Source organism: Brassica napus, chromosome C2 (assembly GCF_020379485.1).
Source record: "Brassica napus cultivar Da-Ae chromosome C2, Da-Ae, whole genome shotgun sequence".
Lineage (NCBI taxonomy): Eukaryota > Viridiplantae > Streptophyta > Magnoliopsida > Brassicales > Brassicaceae > Brassica > Brassica napus.
Window position 1 is genome coordinate 22,472,286 of NC_063445.1, and position 22,357 is coordinate 22,494,642.

At 31.1% G+C, this 22,357-nt stretch overlaps 2 protein-coding genes across 3 annotated transcripts; both read right to left on the reverse strand.

Annotated features, from left to right (window-relative positions):
* Positions 1 to 6,001: 6,001 nt before the first annotated feature.
* LOC106433463 (CASP-like protein 5A2) lies at positions 6,002 to 8,174 on the reverse strand. The gene is made up of 4 exons (XM_022696508.1): positions 8,002 to 8,174; positions 7,306 to 7,339; positions 6,502 to 6,678; positions 6,002 to 6,405 (listed from the first exon to the last, which is right to left on the reverse strand). The coding sequence occupies exons 1-4, from the start codon at positions 8,172 to 8,174 to the stop codon at positions 6,208 to 6,210; spliced, it is 582 nt and encodes a 193-aa protein (XP_022552229.1). The 3' UTR covers positions 6,002 to 6,207.
* Positions 8,175 to 8,960: 786 nt separating this feature from the next.
* LOC106433476 (wax ester synthase/diacylglycerol acyltransferase 2) lies at positions 8,961 to 11,853 on the reverse strand. 2 transcript variants are annotated; one of them, XM_013874300.3, is made up of 7 exons: positions 11,542 to 11,853; positions 10,853 to 11,419; positions 10,698 to 10,764; positions 10,493 to 10,587; positions 10,162 to 10,371; positions 9,922 to 10,071; positions 8,961 to 9,255 (listed from the first exon to the last, which is right to left on the reverse strand). In XM_013874300.3, the coding sequence occupies exons 1-7, from the start codon at positions 11,728 to 11,730 to the stop codon at positions 9,088 to 9,090; spliced, it is 1,446 nt and encodes a 481-aa protein (XP_013729754.2). In that variant the 5' UTR covers positions 11,731 to 11,853; the 3' UTR covers positions 8,961 to 9,087. The 2 variants fall into 2 exon arrangements, with proteins under 2 accessions (XP_013729754.2, XP_013729755.2); XM_013874301.3 differs by having other exon boundaries at positions 9,922 to 10,059; positions 11,542 to 11,816.
* Positions 11,854 to 22,357: the final 10,504 nt, after the last annotated feature.

Consider the following 22,357-nt stretch of genomic DNA (forward strand, 5'->3'; position numbering starts at 1 on the left):
CAAAAAAACATAAAATAAGTAATAAATATAAAATATTCCGCTCAAGGCGCGGATCTAAACCTAAGTATGTATCTCTTTAATAATTTTAAATCTTAAACATTTTCTAAATCTCAAGTCAAAACAAAATAACAAAATGAGAATAAACTCAAAAATCAATAGTTATATCGAGCAATAACCAAAATGAAAAAAAAAACTTCACAAAAACGAGAAAAATATTGAAGATATTTAGGATTGGCACGTGAACGTAAACTTCTCATAACCATAATTAACTTTTAAATTGCTAAATCATGATATAAAACCGAGCTCTCGTATTTTCATTGTAATCAAATAGTAGGCCTGAGATTCTTCGGCCTAAACGTTAGGTTCTGATGCGATAAATGATTTCTTGACCTAAATATTTTTAAAATGCAATCAGCTCATCAGTAAACAAATTAAATTAACAATAAAAATTAAAAAAAATTATTTAATGGCCAAAAATATTTATTCGATCAAGAATATAAAATTTATTTTTCCATACAATATTTCTTAAATACTTTTCATATAAATTCGCTCTGCGCAAGGCGAAGGTCTTATCCTAATTTTATATTATATAGTATATCCATTATGGATCATTAATTTATCAAATTAAAATTATTATATATTTTTTCTTTAAATAAAACCTACGGAATTACCTAATGTGATTAAGATTTATATGACAATTAATGATTTTAAATAATAAAGATTGACTAACAATCTTTATACTTTCTATCATTTTTTAATTATTTATTATTAAAATAAATTACACAATTACATTAATCATATAATAAAATTTTGAATTTTTTGTATATGTTGTATTTTGAGTTTTTGAAAACGAGTATACATTACTAAAACTGTTAATAGTCTCACATAAATTTTTGTGACTAAGGTTTAAATTTTTTTCTATAATAAGATACAATGATTATAAAATCTTATGAATAAATAATTTAATCGGTGTTTATATTAATATATATATATATATATATATACATTTCATATCGTTTAAATTAAACTATACGTCATATGAAAATACATACTTATATTTTGATATATGCGTTGAACATATATTGAAAAGTTAATATTTTAATTTTGAAATCTTTATTGTTTTTTTAAATGATTATAAATTATTGAAACCACTAAACTTTTCACATTATAAAAAAAATCGTTGGTGTAAAATTTTGTTACACAAATATAAAAATAATCATAAAATCATATGAGTAGAAACCTCTTAATAAATATCTATATTAAAAGTATTTTATATGTCTACGTTAATATCACTTAAATTTAATTATATATCATATACAATAAATAAGATTGATTGTTTTGATTTGTTTACCCTAAAATGATTGCGAATAAACAGGAGCGGTCGTTTGATTTATATGCACACACGAATTTATTACATAATAGTAATTGATTTCTTAGTTATTTAATATATAATTATTATTTTATTATTTTATAATATGTAGAAAACATAAAATATGTAATAAATATAAAATATTTATTTTACGCAAGGCGCAGATCTTAACCTAAGTATGTATCTCTTTAATAATTTTAAATCTTAAACATTTTCTAAATTTCAGGCCAAAATAAAATAATGAAATGAGAATAATCTCAAAAATCAATATTTATGTCGAGCAATACCAAAATGAAAAAAAACGACACAAAAATGAAAAAAAATATTGAAGATAGATAGGATTGACACGTGAACGTAAACTTCTCATAACCATAATTAACTTTTGAATTGATAAATCATGATATAAAATCGAGTTGACATAGTTTCATTGTAACCAATTAGTAGGCATGATATTCTTCAGTCTAAATGTTAGGTTCTTATGCGATAATTGGTTTTTTTACATAAATGTTTTTTAAAAATGAGATTAGTTCATCAGTACACAAATTATGTAATTAACAAAAAAGTTTTCAGAAAATTGTTTAAGTGCCAAAAATGTTAATTCGATCAAGAATAAAATTTTTATTTTTCTATACAATATTTCTTAAATAATTTTCATATAAATTCATCGTACACAAGGCGCATGTCTTATCCTAGCTATGTAGTAATTGTGAATTTGCAAAGCCAATTTAAATCGACCGGATACACTTGCAGAAATTATAAAGTAGGGCCCTTAATTTCAAGTTCTCACATCAATGTTTGAAACTTTGAGGAAATACAACACAGTTTACAAACATTTATAAATAAAGAGAGAATTGTGCAAATAAGATTGAGAAACTAATTGTTGCACTAGACTCATCAGCAACCAATGAAGGAATAGACAGAGAGTTGACAGTTCAAAAACATGAATGAGACTTGACAGTTCAAAAACATATGTCTATCATAAGTAATAACCAACCTCCCAAATTGACTTTTGAAAATAATTATCAATACTTAATTAAATTATTTTATTTAAATTGAATAAAGAGTAAATAATTACAGAATATATATTTTTATACAAGTGTTTTTAAAAATAAATTTGATATTAATTTGTATTGATTTATTGTTTTCCATCAGCTAAAATTTAGAGTTTAGGTTATTTTACTTTTGACCAATGTTTAGAATACATATTAAGTTTTCTTATATCATTTAAGTAGTTCGGAATATGCATTACAACTTTTGTTCTATGATTTATCAAGAAATAAAATATGTCTTTTTATATCATAATGTTTTCTATGTTTTACGCAAACTAGAATATATAACAGTTACTCTCCGCCTTCGGAAAGACCAATGCTAAATCAACTATCTTCCATTTTTTTTCCTTTTTAATGGTGTAGCGGACCCGCTGAGCTTTGGACGTGCCCCCAAGCCGATGCCAGCTTTGTCGTCCTTCCCCTTTGGTTCAGATCTTTTGATGTAGTTTCATGCTTATAGATTTAAAACCGATTCAAATACTCTTTTTTGGGCAACCCGATTCAAATACTCTTAGGTTCTAAATAGTAATCAAAAGGATTGAATGGAAATAATGAAATTTTTTCATTTTTAAAATTTTACACCATTTATAGAAAATAATTTTCACATATTATCCCTTCTTATTTCTCTAATTTTAAAAGATTATAGAAGAATTTTCATTATTAAATTCGAGAATAAACAATAAATAATAAATATTTTTATTTTATTTTTCGTTCTCTTTCATTTTTTTTCCTTTTTATTCTTGCTTTTTTAGTGGTCACCAATTAAATCTTTAATTCTTTATAAACCATTTTAAAACATGATATGGATAAATATATATGTATATACAAACTTCTAGTGATGTTTAAATGCATATTATAAATTAAAATGAGCTAAAAAGATGTGATTCAATCCGGATCTGAAACTTTGGTAGTCATAAACATTTAGTAAAACTTTAACAAAAAAAAAGACTTCTTTTCTTTTTCAAAAAAAAACTTCTTTTCAAAATTTAGAAACCTACTTTTATGAATATAATTTTTTGGATACCAAGGTCTATATATTTCACTGGTCCGAGTTCAATAATCAAAAACACAACAAATATTTATTTGGTGCGCCTCCTTCCGTCATTTGCTCTTCGATAGATAGTTGTCAGACTTTCTATCTTCGAGAGTAATATACAGACCCTTAACCTCACGTCCCTTTTTTATTATTTGAGGAGCATTATTTTAAACTAACCTTGACCTCATGTGTTATTAACCAAATTGTCATTTCTTAGGTGTCAACACTAGAATCACTCTCACACCTTTTAATTAAAAGCCCTCTCCTCATTAGACTAATTACATATATTGCCATTATTCATTACAATATAGTTTAACATAATATATTATATGATTCCTATCTATATAACCGATAACCCATTTCTCACGCGGCCTCCTTCGTATTGATAGAATGTCTCTTTTATTATTAATTTTTGTAGTCTCCTTAGGTTTCTATATTCATCAAGTAGATACAAATATATTTTAGTAAAAATAGTATAACACAGGTTTTAGTTCAAAAAATATTTCTCATCTATCTCGAGACGCCTATCATCTTTATGATATATAAGTACAAATAAAAATCGAATATAGCTCGAAGTGCCTATCATCTTTGAGAATATAGAAATCTCAAGTATAAATTTGTTTTTGTATAAGTAAGAATGTTCGTCTCACTTAAATGATATCAACTATAAGGCAATTTCAATATTTTCAAAATGTAGAATGAGCTATATGACTGCTTGCTCTATACTGTTTGTATTAATATTTTTTATTTCAGAAGTCCTTATTGTCCAATGGTCATATGTTAATTTTTTTATATCAACCTCACATATATAAACTCATTATAGGTATAGTTATATTGAATATATCAAAAGATGTATTAAGCTATAACCTTGACCGGTTAGCTACGTATGTTATTATGTTGAATTTGAAAAATTCATTAGCCCGCTTGGACAAATTAAATTAGATATCAATTAAAAAATTTCATTGATTGTCTTTTTAAAGTCATTAAATATTTACCGGTAATTACGGTTGTATATAAAGAAAGTTAGATTATTCTGTTTGGACAAATTAAATTACATATCAATTCTTAATTTTAATTGATTGATTTTTTATAATCATTAAGCATTCATCTGCAATTACAGTTGTATATAAAGAAAGCTAGATTATGTATTCAGATTTTAAAAATTATATCACATGATTTTGTTGTTTAAATATCATCCCGAAATCAAAGGTGATATCGTTACAAGTGTTTAAAAATAAAGTGAATTGATTACATCATTTGTGTATGATAGTATTTACCTAATTTGATCGTCTTTGATTTATTATTATCGTGTATTAAGGCAAGCTTTTAAATGGGATTAAAGCGCAAGTTTTGTGATAATAATTAGTGAATATTTTATATAATTAGGGTGAGATTGATTTCAGAAGATTAATTTAACGTATATAAATACGCACCCTTGAGTTCTTTGTTATTTCTCTTTCTAGGATTGCAAACCTAGAGTTCTAAAGACATTTTTCACATTAGTTGTGGTTTTATCAGTTTTTTTATTTGTTTCTTTATAATTTGTTGCTTTTGTATTTTATTATTCTATTACCTATGTTTCGTTTCGTATTATCATAATTTTTATTATGAAAGTAATAATTATATTCCTATGTGTTGTTTTATCTTAAATTTATAATAAATTTATTTAAATATTTGCTTACGCTTAAAGATTTATTTTCATATAATATACTTCAATTACACCTAATCAATTACAGTATATAAATCCGCATAATTTCGTTCAATTTTTTTATTATATCTAATATTTGTGACTATATATTTTTACTTTATAATATCTATAGATTAAAAGTAATAATCTCTTTTAATCACTCATTCCGCGCAGGGCGCGGATTATCACCTAGTAAGACATTATTGAAACGTGTTTTTAGAAACAAGGTCTTGGTAATTAACAGGAACCGAAAAACTAAAACCGTACCAAATTAAAAGTTTCCAATCTGAAACCGAAATAGAAAACACAATAATCCGAATGGTTCTTATCTTAAAATATTAAGAATATCTAAACCAAACCAAAACCGAAAAGATAACATAATGTTACTAATGTATTTTAAGTACCCGAAATATAATCAATATTTTAAAATATTATTTATTTTAAGATTTAAACAACTAAAATATTTAAATATTATTATAAATCCAAAAATTAGTAACATTTAACTAAATACTAAAACATTCAAATCATATCAGTTACTATTTTAAAATTAAAAATATTTTGTAAAATTTATTGTTTTTATTTATTTTGGGTGTTTCAGATTTTTGAATCTTTTGGATATTTTTTTAGATAATTCGAATATTTTTTACTCCTGTAGTTTTGGCAATTTGGTTATTTTAACTATTCTAAGTAGTTTAGAGCATCATTAACCCAAAACTCTACTTTGGGTCTCTTAATAATTTTTAAATATTAAATATTCCTTAAGAGACCCAGTTACGAGACATCAACATTTTTGTGTTCCAATGAGAGTCTCTTATTTAGAGGTTCATAAAAAAAAAAATAAGATGCATCAAGTTCACAACTATGACAAGGTTGTTCAAGACTGCAACCATTTGCGTAGTAAGTTTCTTTGTCAGTGTTACAACAACAAAAAGAACAAGAGTTTCCAGGTACTGAGTTTTGAGGAAAGTTAAATACAAACCCAAATAAGAAAGAAGAAAAAAACGGTCACTATATGTACACGGGTGGAAACGGATCTCGTGTTCAGTCTTTGTCTTTTCTTTTATTTTCAACGGGATGATGAAGCGAGAGACCAAAAGTTGAAGAGAAAAGAAGGGAGAGCAGCAAACCAGCTAATCAAGGCTAATGCTGTTGATGTTTCAAACTGAACACAATGGTTTGCCGAGCAGCTGTTCAGATCGTTGTCTATCAGAACCGTTATCCCTGCCGTTGCAAACGCCGCTGCAAAAGTCATCGTCGATGTCACCTGCCAAAAAAGGAGATTTGCTTATTTATCTATCCATTCATACAAGTTTTTTGATAAAAATGAGAGGCTAACTGATTCATAAGAGGTTGGTCTCACCCCATCACCAATTGCAAACAAGCTAACGAGTCGACGGTTCTGTAGGGAACGTTTGACCAAAATGGCATAGACATCAACTGTGGCTAGTGCAAGACTCCACAAGCTCTGCAGGCCAGTGGCTGCAACTAGATAGCTGATGATATACAGTCCAATAAAAAACAGTAATAAGCCATCTTTCTAAACAATCACAAAACCTTGCTTTACTCATACAAATATAACTAAATATATTCACCGATCATGTGAAATGGATTCATTATGGCCAAAGCTTAATGCTAATACAAACATTCATAATAATAAGACTTCCTAACAACGTTACTAACATCACAAAGACAGCTCATCTAGTTTATAACCATATGATATAAACAAAGGAAAAAGGTAGATACAGTAGCTACCTCGCATAAGTGGACACACGAATTAAAATCAAGCATACACTTTCTTTGAGTACTTTGCTTGTTCAGAGAGAGAGGTTCTTACAACATTTAGCCAAACTTGCTAGTAATAAAATTGTAAAAAAGAAAGACACCAGTGGGAATCATAAGTAAATCCCATACAACTGTGGGAATGTGAATTCAAAGAAATTCAAAGATAGTCGTGAGACTATGGGAGAAATTCAAAGATAGTCGTGAGACTATGGGACACCAGTAGGCATCATAACTCTGTCAAGTTTGCCACTAGTGAATTCAAAAGATCGATACCAAACTTAAAAAAAAGAATCTGAAACCAATTACCATCAACAGGGCCTGCACATTGATGACGGGCACCAAAGAAACTAAAGCCGGTGTACAGGACAAGGCAATAAACTACCGTTGCGAGAGAAACTAAGTTACCCACCAAATAACTGCATAGACCAACAAAATCTAACTCAACCACACAACAATCCTTTGAAATATCATATTACGCCTAAGCTGTATGATCCAAAGAGAACACAATCTCAAGAAGCAAGAAATCCCCAAACGCACAAACTCCTCTTTGGCAAGGGCCAAAACGAAATACCAAGAGCATTAATGTTATTATTACATAGAAGCTAACAAATCAGTAGACCAATATTCCTGAATCATAGCAAATCTAAAAACTCCAATTCCCAGAACCAAAGTTCGTCACTTTATTCTCAGCAACCTAACAATGGAGACCAACCGATTTGAAAACAAAGAGGTACAATTTTTGGCAAAACCCACGAATTGAAATAGAAGAAGAGAGAGTCGAAGACTTTGAGCATCTCCAGCCCATCTAAAATAGAAGCAAAAATAGAGATGATGTTTTTGTTCCAATGTGTTCCTCTATAACAAAGAAATGCTATATTTGCCTCTATAAATAGAGGAATGCTATTTTTTTCTCTATATTTAGGGAAAAAAATAGCATTTCTCTATTTATAGAGGTAAATATAGCATTCCTCTATTATAGAGGAACACATTGGAGCAAAAACACTATCTCTATTTTTTGTCTCTATTTTAGAGATCTATTATAGAGATGGGTTGGAGATGGTCTTATTCATCCTCAAACATGAGGCGTCTCTGAACATCATCCATTCCAGCATCTTTAGCATCTGCCATTGTTGTACTGGAGAAAGCTCGAAAAGTCGGTAACTTTCTATGTGAAAGGGGAACGGAAACGGATCGGAGCGATGAGTGAGGCATGTGGTTGATCACTGAGATGCTGCTCGAGTTCGCTGCCATTGATCCCGGAGAGCCGAAGTTCAACCAGGAAATCGATCTGATATCCGATTACGACAACACTCAGAGAATCCACTGCCGAGAGATCAAATTATTGGAGAGAGAGGAGAAGAGATTGAAGGATAAGAGACGTCTCTTCTGAAGCTTAATTAAGAAACGTTTCTTCAGTAAATAGCTAATTTTCATTTTTTTAATCCTAATTATATTAAGAACCGCAGCTAATGTACTGCGATAAAGAGCTCTTAGGTACAAAAGTACCATAACCGAATTATACCCGATAAATTTTTAGAACTTTACCAGTTCCTGACATAATTACTCCTACCAAACCGAACTAAATGATAACCGATCCGATCTGAACCGATTTTAGGGCGGTTCCTATTTTGTTACCTAAAATTGAAAACCGAGAACCCAAAACTCAAAACCCAAGTTAACCAAACCAAAAATCGAATGATCATGCCTATCAGAAATTATCAAACTGTTTCGAAATTGACGTAACATTTATGTTCTTGTGGCAATAAATAGCATAACGTTCTTGTATAATAAATAACATAATAATATTTATGGATATATATATATACATAGATAACACATATCTTAGGAAATGAATTAACTGACAGTACGCACATATCTACGTCATAGTTTTGGATATTGAAAACAACATTTAATCTCTGTAGAAGTAGTTAATTACAATGGAGTATCGTTCGGGTAGCGTAGGATCCATCTATGTGTTCATATGTGATACTAGTTGATTCCATTATATGTGTGGTTTAATATCTGTAGAGGTAAAAATCATGTAATTCTCACTTGGTTAATGAAAGTTGTAGTCGAGCAAAAAAAAAAAACATTTATTGAAAACAGTAATACATCGATAACATTTCGATGAGTACGTTTTGATCTCTACGTCAAACATTTCGTTTTAAACGTTTAAATCGGCAGAACATTTTTCTTCTGCAGCTGATTTCATCATCTGGAGAGCTTCGACCATGTGATCACATAGGTGATGAGGGTCTGGAATTACGTCGAGATCAACTCCAAGATTGATGATAACTTTGTTCACATAGCTTGTTATGTGGACAATGAGTGCCTTATCCAACAAACAACAGGTTGTTAGTCTCGTCTACATATATATACTGTTTCATTCGTTCAAACGCAATGATAACTTGGAAGAAAACTAAACTAAACTCCTAATAATTATCAATTTATCATATATTAGTTTTTCTCTTCATTTTTGTGTTATAAAGGAAAAAAGATACCATTTTAGAAGTAAAAAACCCCATCATTGATGATTTTTTTTTTACTAAGTCACCTATAAATAAAAAAATAGAAAAAGAAGAGAGAAGATGAAAATCTTTTATTTGGGACATTTTATACAATTTTCGAGAATTTTTTTTACTTTCTCCATTTCATATTAAGTGTTATTTTAGCTTTTAAATTTTTTGTTTCATTATAAGTGTCGTTTTACATTTTCATGCACATTTAAAAAAAAAATTGCCAAATTTTGCTCTTATTTCTAATTTATTAATAAAATTAAACAAAAAAATATTAAATAGTGGTAAAACAGACAATTTAACATTTTTTTCATTAGCTTGAAAAACATTAAAGGTCACTTATTATGAAACATAATGAGTAATTCATTGCGGTTAATATTGTTTCCTTATTCAAAATTACTATTAATAAACTCAATGAGTATCTACAACAACGCTGATACTCTAGACTTGCAAAAGATATCAAGGAAGACATAGGGTCATACCTGTGGAAAACCGGATATACTTGCAGCAAAGTAAGATATTTGGTGTTCGAAAAGGCTTATTTCTTCGGATGGACCGGCAACATTTGACAATATGATTGTTGATCGTCCGAAAATTCTCATTGCAAGATTTCTTAGTGCCTGTTTCCCACCCTCACACAACCAAATGAATCCATTAGGATTCATCATTCACATAAATAATATATCTGAAATGATCGAAGTACGAAATATATACTAACTCACCTTGGATCCGAAAATTTCGACAGTCAATTTGAGCAACACATAGGAAAATAAAGGCTCGAGTGAGATTTTTTTCCGATCCATTATTGTTTTGGCTCGTCGGATGTATTCAAATATATCGTTCTCAGATCTCATCCATAGCGGAATCATAACATAACCAATTGAGTTTCCCCATCTTGACGTTGAACGTTTCGCCATCATTTCAGCAAGATCCTATATTTTATTTTTTTTTTTTTGAAAAAGAAAAAAAATTAATTAGAGCGTTGAGGTTATAATATATAATATAAATATAGAAAATATTTGAGACCGTTTTGGCATGTTTGTTAATTTGCACCTCGATTTTCTTATTTGATCTTAGGTTAAAGAATACAACAGCTCGAAGAGAAACATTTTCAAGAGATCTCTTTAGCTTCGAATTTGTTTCAGAATCTGTTTGCAAAAGATCAAGACAAGAATTGTAAGAAACGTGAATAAATGCAATTCATTAAAATTCCCCCATTTGACAATAGTACTTAATATAAATGTATAGAAAGATGTACCATATTTTTGACTCAAATATCGTGAAAGACCGGCTTGCACCATTCCAACAATAACATCATTCACAGTCTGATTAAGAGAGGACAAGGAATTATTGAAGTTCACGTTTGGTCAACTGTTAAGTAATAAGCAATACCAGAAAAAAGAATCAACATACCATATTCATTGCGTTCTTCACGATTTTCACATCGTCCAAACTAATTACTCTATGAATAAATTTGTTAAGGCTAAGTGTAGAAATTGGTTTCTCCATAAGTGGAGTTGCAGCGTCGCGGACGGAACATAAAATGAGCAGAAAATTGAAAACTTCAACAAAAGTGTTGCACATTAGTCTAATTATGAACCACACACGAGCAACCAACGACCACAAAACATTGGTTACTTTGCTTTTCTTTGGAGCAACCAAAGTAGGCAATGACTCTGGGTCACTTGTTTTTCGACTACAAGCGACTAAAAGAGACATAAGTGACATCCCATCACCCAAGGAGTGATGAAATCTCGCCACAAGGAAAGATTCTGCATCTGATGTTTTCATATTGAGTATATGCATCTCCCACAACGGTTTCGACATATCAATTGGTGAAAAAACCATATTTGATGTATAATCCTCTAGAAACTGATCAGGATTTTCAATAGTGGGATCTATATCCGGAACAACTACATGATCTTCAACTTTTACTTTTGTGGGAATCCATTTCGCTTTTTTTCCACCAATTCCTGTCTCCTACAAAGTTTTACAAAAACAAATATGTTCAAACTTCAAAGTCGCGCACCAATATCGTTGCAAGAGTATATATATATATATATATATGTAAATTCATATATGAACATGTGTGTTATAATTACTAGTATGCTAGAGAAGCGTGGATGGTTGACCAAAGTGTTTTTCAAGCCTTCAACAAAGGCTGATGGATTGGCTTCGTGTTTGAGTCCGATGGTTACGATGTTGAAGCAATCGAGTCCTGGCATGCTGAACAGCCGTGAAAACGGGCTGACCGGCACCTCTCCAGAAATCATTTGCTTCTCCATTGCCATATATTCTTCTTTTTGGCTGTTTATATGAATAATCCACAAAGTGCATGGTTGAGTTATATACACATGCTAAGCTTCACGTAACTATCAATATTATTGTATTTCAAGATGTTGTAAAGATGGATATTATATATCAAGCGTTATTAAAATATTTCTTTCTTTTTTGTCTCAAAATATCGTATTTCATTTGTCTATTCCTTTGATCATGAGTTTTCGTACAAAACGATATTTTTTCCTTATCTTATACTCGTTTTTCTAAAGATCTTATACGATCATTGTTTTCTTTTACTTTTATAATTTTCTTATTTTTATTTCTTTACATAAACAAATACGATATTTTCGCAAAAGTTTTTAGCTAATACTTTTTACAAAACACTTCATATCTCACTGCTTACGATTATGGTTAATCTTCATTGTAGTGTGACAACAATTTTTTTAAAAGAATTGTACTGTGACAACAACTTAACAGCTCAATGGTAAAACGATTACATGATGATGTGATTATTATTTTAATTTCTAGCATGGATTAATATCTTAATTCACATTTGTAAATTATCTACATGACTAGAAACTATAAAATTTGGACTCATAAATTTTACACTTTACCATCACATTTATAAAAAGGTATAAAAAATAGTGGGAATTTGATTTTAAACAAACAATTATATTGATATATCAAGTTATTAACGTTTACTGCATAAATATTATACTGGATTTTGTATTTTTTTTTACCATATTTGTTAATATCATATAAATACGAGAATTATTTGTAAAAAATTACAACATTTTTGAACTACACAGGGTAAACCTTGGCAAAAAGATGGCAAAAAGAATAAAAACAAGACTGCATATGGGAATGATGATTACTCATAGGGAAGCCAAGACTGCATATGGGTTGGAATTGTGGGTGATTGGTTGGGTTTTAACTTAGAACTTTAGCTTTATTTATTTTTAAAACACTAATCCTAACCAAATGTAGCTTTATTTTTAAAATTTAAAGTTACAGCAAAATTTTACCAATCGGAATGTAACTTTCTTTTTCAAAGCTAAAGCAAAAAAAAATGAAAACTTCCTTTTTATATTTGTTTTAGTCTAAAATGCTACATCCCTATTATTTAGGCTTTAAATATTTTAAAGGAAAACAAATAACTAGTACTTCTTAAAATAACCTTAACATATACCGTTCTTCATATTTAAATTATTATAACTGGAATTTTCATAAGTAAAATTTATTATTAGATAATAATTTTATTATTAATTATCATTAAATGGTTTTTAATTATTAATCATTAAGTTTTTGGGGTTTTTAATAACATAAAAGTTCTTTATATATTACATTAAAATACTATAGCCAGAAATTTACAGCTACCGCTTATCTAATATATTGCCAATCGTGTTTTATTTTGATAAAATTACAGCCAGTAACTTACAGCTACAGTCACCATAACTACAGAAAAAAATCTCTGCAAAAAATCTGTAGCAGCAAATTTACAGCTACAGTCAAAACACATACAACCCTAATTTTAAAGCTAAATTTTTATAGTTACAGCCCAGCCAATCACCCACAATTATTCGGCAATAATCATAATTCTGCATCAGAATAGCATAACCATGATTATGCAATAGAAAGACTTTGATGAAGTATTCACGCCGGTAGCACGTCTTGAGACAATTAGACTACTTATAAACCTTGCAGCAGCTCGAGGATGGGAAGTTCATCATCTCGATGTGAAAACAGCCTTTCTGCATGGAGAATTAAAGGAAGTCGTCTACGTTTCACAGCCTGAAGGATTTTTGAAATAGGGTGAAGAAGGAAAGGTTTACAAGCTTCATAAAGCAATATATGGGTTAAGACAAGCACCGAGGGCTTGGAATACTAAGTTAAACCAAATTCTTATGGAACTTAAATTCACAAAGTGTACGAAGGAGCCCTCCGTGTACAGAAAGATGGTAAACGAGCATCTCGTCGTCGTCGCGGTCTATGTAGATGATCTATTTGTTACTGGAAGCAACAAAGAAGTTATAATGGAGTTTAAGCAGAGAATGGCGTCGAAGTTCGACATGAGAGATCTTGGCTTATTGACTTACTATCTAGGGATAGAAGTTTGTCAACACATTGGAGGCATAGTACTGAATCAAAGACGTTACGCTCTGAAGATATTGGAAGATGCGGGCATGGATAAGTGTAACATGGTTCAGACACCGATAGAAGCATGCTTAAAACTCTCTAAGGCAGATGGAGAAAGAGAGGTTGACACCTCAGATTACAGAAGAAAGATAGGCTGTATACGATATCTACTTCACACCAGACCAAACATGTCTTACTGCGTTGGTGTACTAAGCCGGTTCATGCATTGCCCAACAGAGTCACATGGTGTCGCAATCAAACAATGCTTGAGGTACTTACGGGGAACGACATGTCTACCTGACGTTCCAGCATATGCCATCAGTTGTGCCAAAGCTAATGGGATTCAATGATAGTAGTTACAACACTGATCAAGACGACGGCAAGAGTACAACAGGTCATATCTTATATCTTGGAGAGAGCCCAATTACCTGGTGCTCGCAGAACCAGGACACTGTAGCACTGTCATCATGCGAGGCTGAGTTCATGGCTGGAACGGAAACAGCAAGACAAGCACTTTGGCTTCAAGAGCTGTTAAGTGAGATCACGGGTCATCCATGTGAGAAGGCCGTGATATGCATTGATAATAGGTCGGCTAGTGCTCTTACTAAGAACCCGGTTTTTCATGGCCGAAGTAATCATATACATTCTCGATATCACTTTATAAGAGAATGTGTGGAGAATGAGCAGATTGAAGTAGAACATGTTCCTGGAGACAAGCAAAAGGGTGATATCTTGACTAAAGCTTTAGGAAGAATCAAATTCAGAGAAATGAGAGATTTCATTGGAGTACAAGATTTGGAGAAAAGAGATTTCAAGTTTAGAAGGGAGAATGTTGGGATAAGCTTGAAGTAGTTTGGGTTGTAAGCTATCTAATCCAAATAGGTTGTGGTTATCTAAAGAGATTAGGAAATATAGAGTTGTGTTAATCTTAATGAGGTTAGGATAATTAAAGTGTTATATAAAGATATGCAAGTGTGTTGCATAACTTGTAAAAGTTGAGAGCTTTAGTTTTTGAGATAGTTTTCTAAATCAATAAAAAGTTTGAGTTTGAGTTATAATCTTTGTTGAAATACTTTCTGTTTGATACAATATTTTGAACTACACAGAGTTAACCTTGGCAAAAAGAATAAAAATAAGGTTGAGTCTATAATGCTAGAGTTAGTGTGAATGATTACTCGTAGGGAAGCCAAGACTGCATATGGGGTTGGAAGAGCTTCACGCCTCACCTTCCATTTTGTAACTGTATTTTGTATTGTAATCACAAATCACAATTTTGCATTAGAAACTGTAATCGCAAAATTATGGAACATTATTTGGCAATAATCATAATTCTGCATCAGACTAGCGTAGCCATAATTATGCTATAGAAAGTAGAATGTCAATTTTCCGTTGAATAATCAAATAGTTTATAACGAAGAAAATCATGATCACGGGTGGACCTAGAAATTTAGTTAGACCGTGGCACATATATATTTTAATTTATAATAAATAAAATAATTAATATAATATAAATATTAAAATCAAACTGAAATAATTTATGACAACTAAAACATAAATCTCTAATATAAAAAAGTAATGAAAAAACTTATAAAGTCATTCTTCGATCTTTCATATTTTGGAATCTTTTTATCACCATATCGTTAGTCACTTCGTCAAAGTGCTCTTTTTCAGTATAGCAAACCATGCAATCGTTCAGAAATTCATCACCCATTCGGTTGCGCAAGGTAGTTTTCACAATTTTCATCGCAGAGAAAGATCTCTCGACTGTAGCGGTGGCAACAGGTAGAGTCAAAACTAGCTTCAAAAGTCGATAAACAAGAGGATGTGAAAGATGTTTTTTGTTCTCCACCATCACACGTGCAAGATCTCCAAGACCCTCCAAATTAGCAAACCTTTGATCTTCAGAGATATTGTCGATGTAAATACCAAGTTGATGCCCAAAAGATATTCGTTCCATAGAACTAAAATCTTCAGGATAAAACTCTGACAACCGTACAAGTTTTGATTGATCAAACTGGTGGAATGAATCAGTGGGGCTCAAAGATGCAGTACAACCAAGCAATTCAGTGTTTATCTCGTCAAAACGATCATTGAACTCTTGAATCTGCATATCCAATACAGTGTAAAAACATTCAACTTGATAATGATGCAAGTTTGTTATGTTGCTTCTTTGTCTTGGCCTCTTTGGATTAACAAATTCTTCTTCCATAATAAATAACTCTGTGTTATTGTTCTTGCAAAAAGAGTTCACCTTTCCAATGATTGAATCCCATCCATTTTCTCTGAGCTTGCACAATTGTTGCTTGGTAGATTTCACTAGAGACATTGCATTCAAGATGTCCTGATCTTTTCTTTGTAAAGCCTTTGATAGATTATGTGTGAGACCAAGAAGAAGCAACATCAACTGTAAGTAGAACACAAAATCGAACGTGTGAAAGCAGGGGCGGACCTAGAAATTTAGTTAGACTGTGGCACATATATATTTTAATTTATAATAAATAAAATAATTAATATAATATAAATATTAAAATCAAACAAATAATTTATGACAACTAAAACATAAATCTCTAATATAAAAAAGTAATGAAAAAACTTATAAAGTCATTCTTCGATCTTTCATATTTTGGAATCTTTTTATCACCATATCGTTAGTCACTTCGTCAAAGTGCTCTTTTTCAGTATAGCAAACCATGCAATCGTTCAGAAATTCATCACCCATTCGGTTGCGCAAGGTAGTTTTCACAATTTTCATCGCAGAGAAAGATCTCTCGACTGTAGCGGTGGCAACAGGTAGAGTCAAAACTAGCTTCAAAAGTCGATAAACGAGAGGATGTGAAAGATGTTTTTTGGTCTCCACCATCACACGTGCAAGATCTCCAAGACCCTCCAAATTAGCAAACCTTTGATCTTCAGAGATATTGTCGATGTAAATACCAAGTTGATGCCCAAAAGATATTCGTTCCATAGAACTAAAATCTTCAGGATAAAACTCTGACAACCGTACAAGTTTTGATTGATCAAACTGGTGGAATGAATCAGTGGGGCTCAAAGATGCAGTACAACCAAGCAATTCAGTGTTTATCTCGTCAAAACGATCATTGAACTCTTGAATCTGCATATCCAATACAGTGTAAAAACATTCAACTTGATAATGATGCAAGTTTGTTATGTTGCTTCTTTGTCTTGGCCTCTTTGGATTAACAAATTCTTCTTCCATAATAAATAACTCTGTGTTATTGTTCTTGCAAAAAGAGTTCACCTTTCCAATGATTGAATCCCATCCATTTTCTCTGAGCTTGCACAATTGTTGCTTGGTAGATTTCACTAGAGACATTGCATTCAAGATGTCTTGATCTTTTCTTTGTAAAGCCTTTGATAGATTATGTGTGAGACCAAGAAGAAGCAACATCAACTGTAAGTAGAACACAAAATCGAACGTGTGAAAGTATTTGAGAAGACCATTAGCTTGACATCTTTTGATACCATCTGACCCATCACTTTCGACATACTCAAGCACTTTAATGATGGAAGTGAATAAATCAGCCAATCTCAATAAGGTTTTGTAGTGAGAACCCCAACGAGTATTACCAAGCCTTTGAAGAGAACACTCCTGATTTAGTCCTTTTCCTGTCTTAATTTTACCCTCCCTAACTCCTTCCTCGATTATCTTACGTTGATCTTCTCGAATCTTATCTTTTCTCTTACAAGAAGCTCCAACCACATTTAACAAAACATAAATCTTATCAAAGAAATCACTAACTTCAAAATGTTTTTTAGCAACTCCCACGACAACCAACTGAAGCTGATGAGCAAAGCAGTGAACATAATATGCATAACTATTTTCTCTTAGAATTAAAGATCTCAACCCATTGAATTCACCTTTCATATTGCTAGCTCCATCATAACCCTGTCCTCTTAGCTTTTTCATACTTAATCCATGTTTTGCAAAAAATGAATCGATAGCACATTTTAGAGATGCAGAAGAAGTTTCTTGAACATGAATAATACCAGTAAATCTTTCTTTGACTATCACTACAAGAAAACATCGGTATTCTGACGGACATTCCGACGGAAAATGAAATCCTCGGAATTTCCCGAGGAATTTCCGAGGAAATTCCGAGGAAATCCAAAATTTGGGTTTCCTCGGAATTTCCTCGGAATATACCGACGGAATTCCGAGGAAACATCAATCCGTCGGAATATTCCGAGGACATTCCGACGAACTAGTGATCGATCGATGCGTTTTTGGACATATACCCATCGATCGATCACATTGTTACGCTTTGGTCCATCATAGTGATCGATCGATGCGTTTTTGGACATAAATACATCGATCGATCCGTTTATAAAAAAACATTCGAGATTTTGAAACCCCAAACACTAGTTCCTCAGAATTTCCTCGGAATATTCCGAGGAAATTCCGAGGAACACTTGATATCCTTGATCGATTGATGGGATAATCTCATCGATCGATCACATTGTTACGCTTTGGTCCATCATAGTGATCGATCGATGCGTTTTTGGACATAAATACATCGATCGATCCGTTTATAAAAAAACATTCGAGATTTTGAAACCCCAAACACTAGTTCCTCAGAATTTCCTCGGAATATTCCGAGGAAATTCCGAGGAACACTTGATATCCTTGATCGATCGATGGGATAATCTCATCGATCGATCACATTGTTACGCTTTGGTCCATCTTAGTGATCGATCGATGCGTTTTTGGACATAAATACATCGATCGATCCGTTTATAAAAAAACATTCGAGATTTTGAAACCCCAAACACTAGTTCCTCAGAATTTCCTCGGAATATTCCGAGGAAATTCTGAGGAATAAAAGGGTTTCCTCGGAATTCCCTCGGAATATTCCGAGGAAATTCCGAGGAAATAGGGTTTTTAAACCGAAAACAACGTTTTGCGGTTTGAATAACACCTATATAACCCTTATTAAGTGTCTTACGTTCATTATGAAGTCAAAAATTTGTTTATTACCCTATAATAAACACTTTTCCGATTGTATGAACGAAATCCCCACAACATAAGAGAAACACTTATACACTTTAATGAACGGTAAAGGGAATACTTACAATTCGTTTTGAAATTTGTTATTTCATGGTTTATGCTCATCTATACAAAGAATCTTCAATGGTATGCATTACAATTGTATAAGAAATGAAATACGGCAAAAAAAATTGATGTTTTGAAACCCCAAACACTAGTTCCTCGGTATTTCCTCGGAATATTCCGAGGAAATTCCGAGGAACAATATAAATTAATAGAAATACATGCACATGATATTCTTTTTCCTCGAATTAATGAAAATATTCCGAGGAAATTCCGACGGATATTTAAGTGGCCGTCGGAATTTCCTCGGAATATTTTCATTTAACCGGGCAAACAAGCCGCCAAATATTTCGCGAAAATTGAAATTGAAAATACTGAGGGAATTCCGACGGAAAATATCCGTCAGACCCAAGGTTTTATAAACTCGAACCGCATCTTCTTCCCCATTTCTCTCTTCTTCCCCATTTCTCTCTTCTTCCTCTCCGGCGATCTCTCTCTCCTTCCGGCGTTCTCCACCTTCTCTCGCGACGATCTCTCCGGCGAATCCTTTCCATTCCTTTACAAATCATGTAAGGACCTTATCCCACTCTCTTAGGTCCTATTTGTTAGGTTTTTAAGTAGATTTGATGATTTTAGAAGTTTTTTGATAGATTTTTGTTAGGGTGATTGGGTAGGATTGTGATTTGTTGTGTAATAGGTTTAGAATTGTGATTTGGTTGTGTTGAATTGATTTAGAATTTTTTTTATAAATTGTTTATTATTTTTGTATTTACAAAACGTTTATATAAATTCGATTTTACAAAACGTTTTTGTATATAAATTCGATTTTTGGATTTATAAAAGATGATTTCATATTTATAAAAATATTTATATTTATTAAAACTAATTTTGTATTTATAAAACATTTTTTTGATTTATAAACACTATTTTTTTATTTTTGTATTTATAAAAACTATTTTTAAATATACAAAACATTCTTTGTATATAAATTCGTTTTTTGGATTTATAAAAGATGATTTCATATTTTAAAATTAATTTTGTCTTTATAAAACATTTTTTGATTTATAAACACTATTTTATTATTTTTTGTATTTATAAATACTATTTTGTATTTATAAAAAGATGATTTCATATCTATAAAAATATTTATATTTATTAAAACTAATTTTGTATTTATAAAACATTTTTTTATTTATAAACACTATTTTATTATTTTTTGTATTTATAAAAACTATTTTGTATTTATAAAAAGATGATTTCATATTTATAAAAATATTTATATTTATTAAAACTAATTTTGTATTTATAAAACATTTTTTTATTTATAAAAACTATTTTATTATTTTTTTTATTTTAAATATGTTTTCTATTTCAATTTTAATTTTATATTTTTGAATTTCAATTTAAAAAAATAAATTTATAATTTTTTTTTTGAATTTTGGAAATATTCCGAGGAAGTGTATCCCTCGGAATATTCCGACGACATATTCCTCGGAATATTCCGAGGAATTTCCGACGAAAAAAGTCCTCGGAATATTCCGAAGAAATTCATTTCCTCGGAATTCCGTCGGAAATTTCCGAGGGATTTCCGAGGAAAGATGAATTTCCGAGTAGTTATTTCCGAGGATTTTTTTCGTCGGTATGTCGTCGGAATAACGCTATTCCGACGACATACCGACAATTTTTTCCCTCAGTATGCCGCTGTTTTCTTGTAGTGTATCCCCTTTTTATCAACAAAACGAAAAACCACTGCCACTTGCTCTTTAGTAGAAACATCTGCAGACTCATCCACCAGCAAGCAAAATACACCATGATCAACCTCTTGAATAATAGACTGAGTAACTTCTTCTGCAAAGCAATGAGCTAGATCTTTATGGATTTTATGAGACACCATCTGGTTATTTTTTGGAGCATTATCCAATACAACCTTACTAACAATCTCATTTTGATCTGCAGTATACTTCACAAGCTCTACAAAGTTTCCTTTATTAGCTGACTCTGTTAATTCATCATGACCTCGAAAAGGTAATCCTTGCCGTAATAAATATCTACAAGCATCAATTGAAGCATTCAATCTGATCTTGTATTCATTCTTGGCTGCGTCATTCTGCTTATAAAAAGCCTGAACGATCGATTGATTTGGATTCATTAGATTGTCAGCCATCTTTAGAGCATTGTTGTGAAAACTATTCACCAATCCAACATGCTCTCCTAATCTCTTTGGATTTTTCCAAGTATCAAAGCCTTTTGTCAAAAATTCATCACTTCCACATTTATTTTCAGTATAGTCTCTAAATAAGTAGCAAACCAAACAAAATGCCTTGTCTGTTTTTATACTATATTCCAACCAACCACCGTAGAGATCAAACCAAGCAGGATTAAATCTTCTAAGCTTATGTCCTTTCAGTGTTTTAGGAAAATCATGACCGCGAGGTTGACAAGGACCTTTAGTAAGATATTTTCGTCTTACCTCATCTCTTTCGTTTGGATGATATTCCTTTATACTTTTTCTCTCTGCAGGATCTGAAGGCAAATTCTCCAAATTAGTTTTTGATGATGACATTGGCGGAGTAGAAGCCAAATTCTCCGTGTTGGTTTTTGGTAGTGAAGAACTAGAAGGCAAATTCTCTGAATTAACTTTTGATGATGATAAACACTGTTTTTTAAAATATTTCTCCATGGATACCTAAAAAAAATTATGTTAGTAACTTAGTAATTAAGGCTAAATAATAATAAAAAGTATTAACAATGACGTATAAACTTACTTAGAAAAGATGTCAAAGAAACAATGAGAAAATGTATTAAAGATGATGAATAAAGTTTCTACAAATTTTTTTTTTTCAAAAGAGAAGAACGTAAAGTCTATTTAGAAACATTAGGGTTTTTAAATTTTAGACTAATAATTATTTAGGTTGGATAATTAAAATTGTAACAAAAATTGATGGGCTGTCTACATATTTTATTTTAAATTGGGCTGAAGTTAAAAAACAAATTGTAACAAGACCCATCTCTTTTTTTTTGGTTTGAAGTTAAAAAAAAAAATTGAAAAAAAAAGAGTATGTGGCACGTGCCCCACCCTCTCTAGTGGTGGATCCGCCCCTGATATGATGTTACCGTGAAATCAAAGAATACTATTTTATTTTTGATCATGGAATAGATTATGCAAACATAAATCATAATTTTATGGCAGATCATGGTTTTACGTTGGAGTAGCATGTTTCACGTATTTGTTCTTTTTTTGAGACAAACAATCGCGATCCCAATTAAATTGGTGAACTACTTTTCTTCAGCAAATTAAATAAAAGGACGACTGAAACTTCAACAAAATAGGACACCATTAAAATGTGTACTAATTGACGTGTACCATGAACTATATATCTGTGTAATAATATTTTTTCTTATGATAATAATTCTACTACGTGCTTTCTATGGTT